The sequence below is a fragment of the Mugil cephalus genome, chromosome 5, assembly GCF_022458985.1.
Source record: "Mugil cephalus isolate CIBA_MC_2020 chromosome 5, CIBA_Mcephalus_1.1, whole genome shotgun sequence".
NCBI lineage: Eukaryota > Metazoa > Chordata > Actinopteri > Mugiliformes > Mugilidae > Mugil > Mugil cephalus.
Genome location: NC_061774.1, coordinates 21815238 through 21830002, shown reverse-complemented (window position 1 = coordinate 21830002; position 14765 = coordinate 21815238). Strand labels below are relative to the sequence as shown.

Below are 14765 nucleotides of genomic sequence, written 5' to 3'. Positions count from 1 at the left end.
TCATGTGGCTTTTTTTACTACACGTTAGTAGTGAAAAGAGATGCTTTATGGCAACATATAGAAAAGTCTTAAGAAGTACAGTCATGCTGACAAGTTGTTTATTTCAGATGAACCTGTACCTTTTTACATATGTAAAAAATAGGAAAAGGCAACATTTTTACCAACGAGCACACACATAGTAAAGTGCAGCTTCTACTTTGGTTTTACACGTGAAGATGGTGGCTTCACTCTCTGCAGCTGCCGGCGGCATGACGTGGCATGGGGAGAGACAAAATCTCAAATCTACATAGAAGAGTTGCAGTATGTGGCTATTTCATGTAACGGAATGAGCTATTAGAGCACCCACTTTGTTTCACTTATAAAAGGCTGGTTATTTGCTTCTTTTCCTCTTTAATTTGGATTTAGCGTTTGGACAGCTTTATCCTTACCATCAATGTCAGTCCGTTAAATGAATGGTTGACACGGAAATTCATGCATTTCCCTTTTGCATTCTACAAGCAGTATTCAAACTATAACATCTACCACTGGTTACCGTCACTGTTTATTTGTTCACTTTATAAAACTCTAAATGCTCAGCTTATTTGCTGTTTGCCAGCTTGTTTCCTTTCATTGTTGCAAACCACTCCTGTATGTGTGTGTGTGTGTAGGTGTGTGTTGTTACTGTTTGTGGTTTTAGGTTTGCTGTCTTTAATGATGGTCTCTCTGCCACTGATGGAGACACAAACACCAAAACCTGTTGAGTGGCACGTCAGCCCTGCACATAGAAAGGTGAGTTTGATTTGGAGCACGGTGTTCAGGCTGTCAGGTTCACTGTACTGTATCCAGAAAATGAAGTTCGACAGTACAGTACAAACATGGAAGCAGGCAAAGAGCAGAGAATTGAGCTGGAGACAACCACCTGAACTGTCCCCTAGAGCTCTATTTATTAGGCTGCTCAGCTTCATATTACACTGTGGCTGTAAAGGTAACACTTCAGCTTTGACAGCTAATAGGTTTTGTTATTTGTTTTTGAACTGCAGCGAGTGCATGAACACGTGCACAGAGTTCTGGAGAGTCAGTGTCGTCCCAGCAGCAGCAGGCAAAGATTGGCAGCCCATCTCCCTGCTTCCAATTACGTTAAACAGCCCTTCCTGTGGAACGATGAGCCCCTTCCTGATGGCCTTTTCCTGTACCCACCGCCATTTGGGTAAAGGCAAAGTAATGGAGCTACTTAAGCTGGTGAATGCAACTTCTTTCTTTCTTTGATTCTGCTGTAATTTGATAACATTGTTGAAAAGTTATCAATTAGTTTACGACCTGAAGGGAAAATAACCATAGTACATGTAAGTGTGTTAGCCCTATGTGTCTTTTTTACTACAAACATGCAACACACATCACAGTAATACAGTGAGAAAGTGAGAACATGTGACTCTTTAACATGTAAAAACAAGTCTTCTAAAGCTGCCAGCCTCAGACTCAGCCCCCCAGACAGAAAAGACATCAGGTAAATGTCACCGCTGTGTGGTCATAGGAAATGGAGGCATTCTCAAAGGCCTGGAGCTGGGCCCACTGATTGACCGCTTTGACACCATAATCAGGTTAGACTTTATTAACTTCACACACAGTGTGATGGTCTTTGTCAGTGTTGCTTGGTGTATTCATGTCGAACAAGGAGCATGTCGGTTCAGATGATGTCTGTGCTCTGATGATAACTGTCTGAATGAACGGCAGTGACTTTCTGGTCTGTGGTCCTTCAGGTTAAACAGAGGTCCTGTGGGAGAGTTTCATGTTGACGTTGGAACTCGAACCAGCATCAGGATGAGTTACCCAGAGGGTACACCTCTCCACTGGGACGACACTGACCCACAATCCCTCTTTGTAGCTGTGGTGTTTAAAGGTGTAGACATCAGCTGGATCTCTGCTATGATCAAGAAGTTCAGTGTGGTGAGTAGTGGTCGACTTGATGAAACTAGACTTCATCTAATTTTAGAGATCCAACTGTGATTATTTAAATAAACATGACTTCAGACCAACTGAACAATGATACCTCTTAAACATTATCTTTATTTATGGAGTTGCAACAAATTTCTGATGATTTCTGATGTGGTGTTTGACTTTTATAAACCCCTGCAACTTTTGTATAAGAGAGATTTAGCAAATAATCAGTGCTTTTGACAAATAGTTCTTTCTACAAACAAAGTTTTTCTTTGTGTTGCAGCCTCTGTGGGACTGGCTGTTCTTCTGGCAGAAGGTTCCAGATCAAATCCCTCTTGAGTCGCCCAGGTTCAGACTTCTAAACCCACATGTCATCAGAGAAACTGCATTGGACCTCCTGAAATACACTCCACCCAGACCACGTCTGTGGGGCTGGGACCAGGTAATAGACACGTCCTGTACCTTTAAATGTGTCTCTCTGTTCTCCTCCTGTTGACCACTTAATACACAATGCAAACTGGGTAAAATGTGCAGTCTTTGAAATGTTTAAACTGAAATGCCAACACACTTGTGTATTAGTGGCTCCATCTTGTGTTAGATGTTGGACATGTCAATACTGACAAGAATCAAGTCATACAGTCACAGACGTAAAGAGTGTCAGATGTCACTTTGGGTGAAGGTTTCTTTTGAGACAAGTGAGAAGAAACTTATAAAGTCACGTTCACAGTCTAGGTGTGTGGTTAATGACATATTGTTATAGAGACCTCAATAAATCCAGAAGCTTTGTCTCTTGGGCTAACCCTAGACCTAACCTCATGTTCAGTAGAAATAACTTGCATGGACTGCTCTGTCTAAAGTGACTGAATGTCATATACTTATGTTTTGTTTTAAAATGTTAAAAGTCAGCCAAACTGTAAAGTCAGAAACTGAACTTTAATGATCCACAAGGGAAATTCCAGGGAAATTACTGTCACAGTATCTTCGTTGGGCCAAAAGCCATTTTGATTGGTTCAAGGCACAAAAAACAACAACATGTCAGACAAAAAACAACCATTAACACAATAAGATTAACCTTAAATTGTTATTCTTCATAGAGCTACTGGTGACAAATTTTGTGTGTTTGTTTTGTTTGTGCAGAATGTGCCAACCCTGGGCGTTATTGCACTGAATTTAGCCAGTCTGCTGTGTGATGAGGTCAGCCTGGCAGGCTTTGGCTACAACCTGACCCAGAGGGGGGCGCCACTGCACTACTACGACAACCTGCCTATGAGCACCATGCTGGAGCAGAAGTCGCACAATGTGGACAGAGAGACTCAATTCCTGCAAAGCCTCGTCAGAGAGGGAACCATCACTGACCTGACGGGGGGGATCCACTGTTCCTTCTGCCCCAGCTGATGATGATGACCTGAGTGAGAGGAAGGCTAAAGAAAGACAGAAAAGAAAAGCTGAGATTGAAAACAGTGCACCTACCCCTCTAACCCCTCCACATACTCCCGTATGTATATATATATATGGGTAGAAATAGTGCTTGGTTTAAATTATGATAACTTGTTTAAAAGCGCTGCTTTATATATGTTCTGATTATTGTAGTAGCTCCTAAGACATGCACATTTGTGGTTAACTGTTTTAAGACTGAATTCAAACCCCCTCCGTACACACACACACAAACGCAAAGCCATGGTGGTCAGTTAATACAACCTTATGTATATGTAACTACTAATCTGTAAAACTAATGATGCCCTTTCTATGTATTCCATGCTTTCATCTTAGTCATTTAGCAGCCGAGAAAGCATCCCAAAAAGCAAGAGACAAACTGCGCAGAGAAATAGAAAAACCATGGCTTTGCTTTTGTGTGTGTATATGGAGTTTGAATTCTGTCTGTTTTCTTAACATTAAGGTATAGTTGTGAATCAACCAGCCATTTTTGAACATGTACCATGGTGTTACTGAGCGTGGCAGCAGCTTGTGCCTTAGTTTGTGCATAAACATAAATTACTGTATCATCAGCATACATCTGAACCTCACATCCTGAGCATATTGATGGTAGGGTCATTTATGTGTAGACTAAACAGAACAGGCCCTAGGACAGACCCCTGGGGCACACCCAGATCATTACCCAGGGGTGGTGATATATCACCATTTACCCTTACACACTGGACTCTGTCTGATAAGTATGACTTCATCCGATCAATTACACTGGGCGAAAAATTAAAATAAGAAAGTTTGTGAATAAGTACTGTATGTTGTGATTAACTGTATCAAAGGCTTTTTTGAGGTCCAAAATATATATAGCTCCAACAGTACATCCTTTGTTCCTTTTAGATTTCACATTGTTCACAAAAAACAAACAAACAAACAAACAAAAATTTGCAGTTTCAGTTGACTGATTGGCTCTAAAGCCAAACTGCACAGGATGTAATGAAAAAGGTGTATGTGTGAGATGCTCAGTTACACATTTTTCAAAGATTTTAGACATGACCGGCAAAATACTATAATACTATAGTTATTCATGTCCATTGTGTCGCCTGATTTATGAACAGGCACAACAATGGCTGATTTCCAAATCTGAAGGAATTTACCCTTCTTTATTGAGGCATTAATTACGTTAGTAATTGGACCTGTGAGAGTGGCAACATGTTTCTTCAAAAGCAGTGCATCTAGTCCAAAAATGTTGGTGACCTTGGATTCAGACACTTCTGTTAAGGAGAAGACTGGCTGTGCATTATTAACTGGTAAAGAATATAGGGGAGCAGTCTGAGGACTACTGTTCCAAATTATCATGCAAATTGTATTTAAGTGTCATAAAGATTACATTTTTTGTTTTTCAAAGAATTCAAAGTATGAAAACTTTATATATTTCACGAAAACTTAAGCGTGATCATCGTACTGTAAAGAGATTTGTGGCTGATTCAGAGTACACACAGGTTCGTAAAGGCACAATAAGGAAGGTTTCTGCCAGACAGATACATCGGACTAAGAGAGCAGCTGCTAAAATGCCATTACAAAGTAGCAAACTGATATTTGAAGCTGCTGGTGCCTCTGGAGTCCCACGAACATCAGGGTGTTAGATCCTCCAGAGGCTTGCAGTTATGCGTAAACCTTCTATTCAGCCACCCCTAAACAATGCTCACAAGCAGAAACGGCTGCAGTGGGCCCAGAAAAACATGAAGACTCATTTTCAAACAGTCTTGTTCGCTGATGAGTGCCGTGCAACCCTGGATGGTCCAGATGGATGGAGTAGTGGATGGTTGGTGGATGGCCATCAGGTCCCAACAAGGCTGCGACGTCAACAAGGAGGTGGCAGAGTCATGTTTTGGGCCGGAATCAATGGGAGAGAGCTGGTCGGCCCCTTTAGGGTCCCTGAAGGTGTGAAAATGACCTCTGTAAAGTATGTGGAGTTTCTGACTGACCACTTTCTTCCATGGTACAAAAAGAAGAACTGTAACAAAATCATGTTCATGGATGACAATGCACCACCTCATGCTGCAAGGAATGCCTCTGCATCACTGGCTACTATGGGCATAAAAGGAGAGAAACTCATGGTGTGGCCTCCATCCTCCCTTGACCTCAAACCTTGTGAGAACCTTTGGAGCATCCTCAAGCAAAAGATCTATGAGAGTGGGAGGCGGTTCACATCCAAACAGCAGCTCTGGGAGGCTATTCTGACATCCTGCAAAGACATTCAAGCAGAAACCCTCCAAAGACTCACAATGTCAATGGATGCAAGAATGTGAAGCTGCTATCAAACAAGGGGTCCTACGTTAAAATGTAACTTGACATGTTAAGATGTTTTTGATTGAAATAGCTTTTGAAATATGACCTCCTAATGCTGCAAATTCAAGATAACTCTGTTGTGCGTAATAATTTGGAACAGTGCATTTTAAGTTTTTTAATTTTGAAAAATAGTGTTTGCATTGGGAGGTTTGTTCAATAACATTAGAATTCATTAAACTAAAGGTTGATGACTTAAATTGTGCTGACTGCCATTTGAATTGACTATTTAGGAAAATCTGAGAAAAATATCATTTTCATAATAATTTGGAACACAGTGTATTTATAGTCAACTTCACAGAATTAACACAGTGGTTGTTAAAAAGAGTTGCTGTTTTTACTGGTGCCTTGCATAAGGTTCCATTATGAATCTCCAATTGCTTTGTTGTATTATGACATTTCCCAGTTAACTTCTGTAAACAATCACAGATTTGCCAATGATTTCCTTCAGTGTCATGCAGAAGATTTATAAATAAGTTAGATTTAGCTGCTCTGATGTCCTTAGTAACCCTGTTTCTTAAAGACACAAAGATAAGACTATCTGTCAATGACTTTGTCTTAAGATAACTCTGTAAAGAGTTGTCTCTCTCTTTCATTGATTTTCTTATAACACTATTAATCCAGGTGAAAGAGTATTTGTTTTTACCTTTACATTTAGTTTTCCTAAGGAAACGTTCTGTGATATTTTGAATTGTGGTACCACATTTATACCAGATATTACCCGATTACCCGTCTATGTTTTTAATAACTCTGTCAAATTCATCCATATCATTCTTAATTGGGAGGACTTTTTTTCTCACTTGTTCTTATGTGTCTGCAAGTCCTTTGTGTTATTACTTTCTGTACTTCAGTGTATATCATGTTCTTCTAAAAAAGGACTTCACAACAACAACAACAGGATGTGCTCTGCAGTGAAATGGCTCAGGGGTCAGCTGGGGCAGAAGGAGCAGTGGATCCCCCCCGTCAGGTCAGTGATGGTTCCTTCTCTGACGAGGCTTTGCAGGAGTTGAGTCTCTCTGTCCACATTGTGCGACTTCTGCTCCAGCATGGCGCTCATACGCAGGTTGTCGTAGTAGTGCAGTGGCGCCCCCCTCTGGGTCAGGTTGTAGCCAAAGCCTGCCAGGCTGACCTCATCACACAGCAGACTGGCTAAATTCAGTGCAATAATGCCCAGGGTCGGCACATTCTGCACAAACAAAACAAACACACAATTCATGACTTCATCCTGCTCTAAACTTAAGTATGTACAGTAATCATTTTAGTTTCTATAATCCTGTCATCCTTGTATTTTTTAAGTGAACTGTTTTTGTACTTAAAATATAAGATTATATAAACATATGACATTCTGTCACTTTAGTTCATGCAAGTTATTTCTACTGAACATGGGGTTAGGTCTAGGTTTAGCCCAGGAGACAAAGCTTCTTGATTTATTGAGGTCTCTAAGGCCAACAATATATCATTAACCACACACCTAGACTGTGAACGTGGCTTTGATAAGTTTCTTCTCGCTTGTCCCAAAAGAAACCTTCACCTAAAGCTACATCTTACACTCTTTACGTCTGTGACTGTATGACTTGATTCTTGTCAGTATTGACATGTCCAACATCCAACACAAGATGGAGCCACGACTACACAAAAGAAGAACAGCCAGTCCCACAGAGGCTGCAACACAAAAAACAACTTTGTTTGTAGAAAGAACTCTTTGTCAAAAGCACTGATTATTTGCTAAATCTCTCTTATACAAAAGTTACAGGGGTTTATAAAAGTCAAAGACCACATCTGAAATCATCAGAAATTTGTTGCAACTCCATAAATAAAGATAACGTTTGAGGATATTGAAAAGGAAGGAAGAATACATTTTAGCTGGTAGAGTAACGTCACATGATCATTAAGAGGATTGCATGTGACAATGGCAGGAGTTAAATTCCTGAACTGAAGCCAACTGTGAGAGATCTGAACAGAAGTCTGCAGGATCTTCCCCTGGGGAAAAATACCTTATTCTTAAATAATATAGTAAAGCTCTGAACTCATGTTTAATTACATAATCACAGTTGGATCTCTAAAATTAGAAGAAGTCTAGTTTCATCAAGTCGACCACTACTCACCACACTGAGCTTGTTGATCATAGCAGAGATCCAGCTGATGTCTACACTTTTATACACCACAGCTACAAAGAGGGATTGTGGGTCAGTGTCGGCCCAGTGGAGAGGTGTACCCTCTGGGTAACTCATCCTGATGCTGGTTCGAGTTCCAACGTCAACATGAAACTCTCCCACAGGACCTCTGTTTAACCTGAAGGACCACAGACCAGAAAGTCACTGCCTTTCACTCAGACTGTTATCATCAGAGCACAGACATCATCTGAACCGACATGCTCCTTGTTCGACATGAATACACCAAGCAACACTGACAAAGACCATCACACTGTGTGTGAAGTTAATAAAGTCTAACCTGATTATGGTGTCAAAGCGGTCAATCAGTGGGCCCAGCTCCAGGCCTTTGAGAATGCCTCCATTTCCTATGACCACACAGCGGTGACATTTACCTGATGTCTTTTCTGTCTGGGGGGCTGAGTCTGAGGCCGGCAGCTTTAGAGGAAAATACAACCATTACATTTATGCTCTGAACAGGACTTGTTTTTACATGTCAAAGAGCCACATTCTCACATTCTCACTGTATTAGTACGATGTGTGTTGCATGTTTGTAGTAAAAAAGACACACAGGGTTAACACACCTACATGTACTATGGACTATGTTATTTTCCCTTCAAGTCATAAACTTATTGATAACTTTTCAACAACGTAATATTACTGATGTCATTTGTACTGTTAGTAGATGTTGTATCTGACTAGAGCTGCGTTAAGATATTAAGCACGGACAGATTTCAAGTAACCACACATACAATACAACACACGGCCGGGGATTATTAAACAACAGCCACATTACAGCAGAATCAAAGAAAGAAAGAAGTTGCATTCACCAGTTTAAGTAGCTCCATTACTTTGCCTTCAAGGCCCCTGAACCCAAATGGTGGTGGGCACAGGAAAAGGTCATCAGGAAGGGGCTCATCCTTCCACAGGAAGGGCTGTTTAACGTAACTGGAAGCAGGGAGATGAGCTGCCAATCTTTGCCTGCTGCTGCTGGGACGACACTGACTCTCCAGAACTCTGTGCACGTGTTCATGCACTCGCTGCAGTTCAAAAACAAACAACAAAACCTATTAGCTTTAAGGCACTGATGTTATAATGTGACTAGTTATACAAACCCCACCTGCATCACTTCTACAGACTGTCGGGTTCAAACATGAATTTTCAGATTGTGAAATCAGATAACATATGTTTATAGACATGCGTGATTGATGTTGGTGATAGCTCATTGGTTTCTCCCTTTGTGACTGCCCTGATTTGTTTCACCTGTGTCTTGTCATCCCTCACCCCTGTGTGTATTTAGAGCTGTTCTTTCTTGTATTACTTCCCTGTGTTACGTTCGTGTGCTTGTGTTGTCCCCTGGCCTCGTTCCTATCCTGTGAGTTTTGAGTTATGTTTCTGGAGTTTAGTGCTGGATTACCTGCTGTCTGCATCGCTTTTTGTTTCCCCTTTGTTTATTAAATTTTCCCTGCATCCTCTGCTTTCTCATCTTTTGTCCAGCATTTGGGTGCTCACCACTACAGGATCCTGACATAAAGATTTGTTGGGGACAACTTCACTTTCTGGATACAGTACAGTGAACCTGACAGCCTGAACACCGTGCTCCAAATCAAACTCACCTTTCTATGTGCTGGGCTGACGTGCCACTCGACAGGTTTTAGTGTCTCTGTCCCCATCAGTGGTAAAAAGACCATCACTAAAGACAGCAAACCTAAAACCACAAACAGTAACAACACACACCTACACACACACACACATAAGGGTGTGGTTTGAAACAAGCTGGCAAACAGCAAAGAAGCTGAGCACTTAGAGTTTTATAAAGTGAAAAAATAAAGCTGTCCAAACGCTAAATGCACATTAAAGAGGAAGCAAATAAACAGCATTTGATATGTGAAATCAAGGTGGGTGCTCTAATAGCTCATTCCGTTACATGAAATAGCAACATACTGCAACTCTATGTAGATTTGGCTTCCTCAAACAAACCAAAAAAAAAAAAATCCCCATGCCACGTCATGCCGCTGGCAGCTGCACAGAGTGAAGCCACCATCTTCACGTGTAAAACCAAAGTGAAAGCTGCACTTTACTATGTGTGTGCTTGTTGGTAAAAATGTTGCCTTTTCCTATTTTTTACATATGTAAAGAGAGAGTATGAGATAATAGGAGGAACCTGTTTTTACAAAGAATCTTGTTAGAGATGATAAAAGGTTCATCTGAAATAAACAGCTCGTCAGCATGACTGTACTTCTTCTTAAGACTTTTCTATATGTTGCCATAAAGCATCTCTTTTCACTACTAGCGTGTAGTAAAAAAAAAAGCCACATGATCTTAAAAGAAATGAAATCAATGAGAGATGAATGATACGGCTGTTCTGCTTTTAGGGCAGGACAGAGTAAATCAGTCTCGTGTCGTGTCTTTGTGTCGTGTTGAGAGATTATCACCTGTGTGGTGTCCAGCGTTTGATAAGTTTCATGTTGTTCTCCTTCACAGTGCACCCTGGGGACTCTTCTGGTCTCACTGTCGAAGACTGAAGCCTTCTGGCTCTCAGCGATGTTGTCCTGGACACACAGGGAGGACACATACTGTCAACAGAAGTCCACTAATCATTAGCCACATCAATAAAAAAATGATTTTATTTGTTAAGCAAAGCCTTCCCTTCTCTCCTTTGAAAGTAATCCCCAAAAGCCTCTCACGTTTCTCCTGATACAAGTGGTGATTATTATTATTAATTTGCAGAAGCGTTGTTTCTAATTGTGAGATGTACAAAGTCCCCTTTTGTTCTTATACAGGACAATACAGTACAAGATGTCCTCTCTGTTTAAACACTGCTGCATATCAATATGTTTTACTTGGAAATCCTAATCAGAATCACATGTGTGTCTTAGTCTCTGAATTTGTCCATTAGGAATATTCTCAATTAACCATGAGGGAAACTGTCCACATGTAGCAAGGTATTACGATCATTGTGTTTTTGAAGGTGGAAGTGTGCTGGTGCTCTTGGTCATTCTTCAGTGTGTCTTAGTCCAGGAAAATGAATGACTTGAAAGTCATATTCCAAACTCAACTTCAGATTTTCATTCAAACAGTTCACATAAGCATGAGCCCAGGAGCTCTTTTTCTGAGCCTGAAAAAATCAAGATCACATCCTCAATATATCTGCCCCATCACACAATTTTCTCTTTAAATGGATTGTCTCGGGAAAAGATGTGTTGTTAATCCCAAAAACAAGTTTACATAATTGCGCGCAAAACGTGCACATACATATAGAGTTTGTCTTGAAATAGCAAAACATTGTTTTTGAGTGTCCACTCCATAAGTTCCACAATAAAGTCACCAAGAGGCATCAGGTCGTCGGGTCTAAAAAGGCCTCAAATAGTGTCTCATGATGTACAATGTTGCTCAACATCCATGGTAGCCATAACGCAAGAACCAATGATCTGTTTTTGTTCTACTTTATTTGGCACATGAGTGCTGTCTTGAATATAGGAAGGCAATTTTACAAAGTAGTCAACAAATTTTGAGGCAGGTTCTGATGGAATCATACCCACTAATAATTGGTCTACCACAATGTTTTGACTGGTCAGACGTTGATAACGATGCCTGTCCCCTCCTGCCCCTCTGTTTCCCTCTTCCTCTTCTGCAGGGTGGGTTGTGTATCCTGGGACAAAAGTCTAAAAAATCATTTGTATCAAGCATCTCCGCTGTTCGACAGTGGTCACTCAACTTGTCAGTGTCCTTATCATCATCATCATCATCATCATCATCATCATCATCATCACTATTATCGCCATCAGTACTAGGGAGACTGAAGGACACTGTCTCCAATTCCACTTTTTGCCCAAGTCATATATAGCATTTGCACTGTAATCCTTGAGATCACGGTTGAATTTCACAATTTTGCCTTGTTTCAATTTAGCAGACAATTTCTCCATGTCTTCTTTTAATTTGTTCTCAAATGTCCATCTGTGTTCTTCTGACTTCTTCTCAGAAAGTTGGACTTGTAGTTCTTCAGTCTGTATTCGTAGGGCTATTTTCTGTTTTCTGGCTTCCTCAGTTAATGGGAGAATCAAATCTAGGGAGCATTTGTTAAGAATCGCTTCCCATTTGTCTTTAAATTTCCATTCGTCTTAAAATTCTTCAAGGATGGAAATTTGTTTAATCTCAGCCCTCTTGGGATCATATCTTTCCTCCGATAATCCGACAAATTGACTATGTGCAAATGTGTCATCAGTTCTGCCATCTGTGCAGGTTCCTGATGCAAATCCAGAAATGTGTCTTCAACAGTAATGCCCTCATCCTTGGTGTAGGAGAATGACTTGTTGTTGCTCATCTTTGTCAGATATTAGTTGTGAATGGGAAGGCGTATTACACATGTAGTAGAATATGCAGAGTATTGCTCATATGTTATTGTTGGTCTACAGGGAGAAGACCTGATTCAGAGTCTGACACAAAGGTAGGCTAACTCTTTGATCCACAAATGTGTAACTAGATCCACAAATGTGTAACCAGATCCACAAATGTGTAACCAGATCCATACATGTGTAAAATAAATTTGCAAATGTGCACCTTGATTGTAGTGTGTAGACAGTTCAGTAAATAGGTACATCCATCTGTAAATGAGTGATCTGTAATTGTTGGGCGTCTAAATTGGACGTGGACGATTTGTGGATCTGGTTAAACATTTGCAGATGGAAATACACGCGCAAATACTTTTGCTGCAATAATGGCCCCATATTTGGTGATGAAAACCACTAGCAAGATGTTGTGCAACCTCCTTCTCCCTTTCTAGATGACCAAGGTGTTATTACAGTTGTATTTTTGTTGTATTTTGGGACTTACATATTTTGCATGTCACAGTAGAATGGGCTTCATCTTTAGTGAAGTATTTCCCCACACTTGTTGAACCCCTGCTAGTTTGCTGCAGCAGGACAAAGAGCCGAAATATACAGCCAAGGTCATTAAAAACTATCTTCCGCGTAAAGAAGAACAAGTCCTGGAAGTGATGACACAGCTCCCACAGAGCCCTGATCTCAACATCATCGAGTGTGTCTGGGATTACATGAACAAACAGAAGGATTTGAGGAAGCCTACATCCACAGAAGATCTGTGGTTAGTTCTCCAAGATGTTTGGAACAACCTACCAGCTGAGTTCCTTCAAAAACTGAAGAATTGATGCTGTCTTGAGAGCAAAAGGTGGTCACACCAGATATCGATTTGATTTCTCTTTTGTTCTTTCACTGCATTTTGTTAAATGATTAAATAAACTATTAACACTTCCATGTATGAAAGCATTCTTACAGCATGTTTTCACACCTAACACAGAGTCATATTACATAATTCATGACTTACTGGAGACTCTGGCACCTCAAAGCAAGAAACATCATAAAAATCTTTAACTCTGTGTTTTTGTACAGACACTTTGTTCTGCTACTACTAATATAGAATAATAGCAGGTGAGCTTGAACGCTGTGTCGATTTTAAAATATTCATCTTGACCTGGTCGTGCATTCTTACTGCAGGAGTGAAACACAAGTTAAAGCACAGGTCATAATCCTTCCTCCACCAGTTGCAGCTGCTGCAACACACACAGGTGAAAAGAGAAGTAAATGGATCGCTGCATTATGAAGAAACAATGGAATCCAGACACTGAAACCTGGTGTTGTGGTTCACATTTCGTGTCAAGTAATATTAATGTAAGCTGTATTTTTTTTGAAGGACTGGAGGGCTATCAGATAAGTTTATCGATGTTGTTTTGGCAAAGATACAGCCGACAGTAGCCTAACTATTTCAGTTCCAACAATAAAACAATAAAACCATAAACGAAATGTTTGTGATCACTTCTCGTCATCTTTTTAACATCCAGTTGGAAACTACAGTATTGTTTGACTGATGTTACTTCTCGGTAAAGCTCTTAGCGTTAGCATAGGCTAATCCACTTTTCCAAATAAGGGGTTACTCTAGTACATAGCAGTTGAAGCTGTTTTGTATAACAGTACCAAAAGATCATACTTAAGCATGTTTTTTTTAAAATGCCAGATATTTGAATGGACTTGGAAAACGGCCTGTGAATGGTGAGAAAATACTGTCACAGAGTGATTTGATGTTTAGGTAAATACAGCAAGGAGGAGGCATATGGAAAACCATTTTAACATTTGAAAGCCAGACTGGATATGTGTTGCAGATATCTGTAATTCAGTTTTGCCTAGTCAAAAAGAGCATTTCAGATATCTCTCACGTAGTCATGTAGATATCCTTAATTGAGGCGAATTAAAGATATCTTGAGCTGGAATTATGACTATGACATCTCAAAATTGAATTACTACTAGTCCTAATTCAGTTACAGATATCCGCAATTCACATAGCGGCAACTCAATTGTAGATATCTGTAATGACAACCCCCATACACACGAATGGCAAACGTGACGTCATTTGTCCTAGGAAGAATGTAGTTGTGGATATCTGAAATGCTCTTTTTGTCTGGGCAACACTGAATTACAACTGCAACACATATCCAGTCTGGCTTTTAAATCTTGAAATGACTTGTCATGGGAGGCACGGAGTCAATAGAGGCCTTCGTCACTGTGACGCCACAATGTTAGCTGGAGGCACCGGGATCGAACAGCTAACACTTCTGGTCGTGGTAAACCCGCGCTACCTACTGAGCCATTGCTGCCCCGTTGAGTTGTAGTGAGACAATCATCAACAACGCGCTTGAAAGAGTGGCTGCATGATGTTAATCTCAGCGTGTTAAAAGCTTTTTTTTTGTCTGACTTGTTTTTTCTGTGACTTGAACCAGTCAAAATGGCATTTGGTTGTTTTTGCCCTTTGTGCGATCCATGTCGATGTTGTCATGCACCTGGCCAAACAACCACATCACCTTGGACACTGTTTTGCCAACTTCTTTTGTACATAGCTATGTTCATGATGCTAATTCTG

The 14765-nt window shown here is 40.4% G+C and overlaps 1 protein-coding gene and 1 pseudogene across 1 annotated transcript; one reads left to right on the top strand and one right to left on the bottom strand.

The window, feature by feature from the left end:
* Positions 1-456: 456 nt before the first annotated feature.
* On the top strand, positions 457-3309 carry LOC125008234 (annotated as a pseudogene).
* A 3101-nt stretch (positions 3310-6410) lies between these two features.
* Positions 6411-10468, bottom strand: LOC125008236 (lactosylceramide alpha-2,3-sialyltransferase-like). The gene is made up of 6 exons (XM_047585383.1): positions 10271-10468; positions 9452-9572; positions 8666-8875; positions 8137-8273; positions 7791-7977; positions 6411-6871 (listed from the first exon to the last, which is right to left on the bottom strand). The coding sequence occupies exons 1-6, from the start codon at positions 10408-10410 to the stop codon at positions 6614-6616; spliced, it is 1053 nt and encodes a 350-aa protein (XP_047441339.1). The 5' UTR covers positions 10411-10468; the 3' UTR covers positions 6411-6613.
* Between the last annotated feature and the right edge of the window lie 4297 nt (positions 10469-14765).

What these genes read in the sequence shown, in the direction of transcription:
- LOC125008236 (XM_047585383.1), bottom strand. Translation starts at nt 10,410, where the DNA reads ATGTGTCCTCCCTGTGTGTCCAGGACAACATCGCTGAGAGCCAGAAGG. An exon ending in AAACGCTGGACACCACACAG is followed by an intron (nt 9,573 to 10,270) that starts GTGATAATCTCT and finishes GTGTGTGTGTAG; the next exon opens with GTGTGTGTTGTTACTGTTTG. An exon ending in CGCTTTGACACCATAATCAG is followed by an intron (nt 7,978 to 8,136) that starts GTTAGACTTTAT and finishes GTGGTCCTTCAG; the next exon opens with GTTAAACAGAGGTCCTGTGG.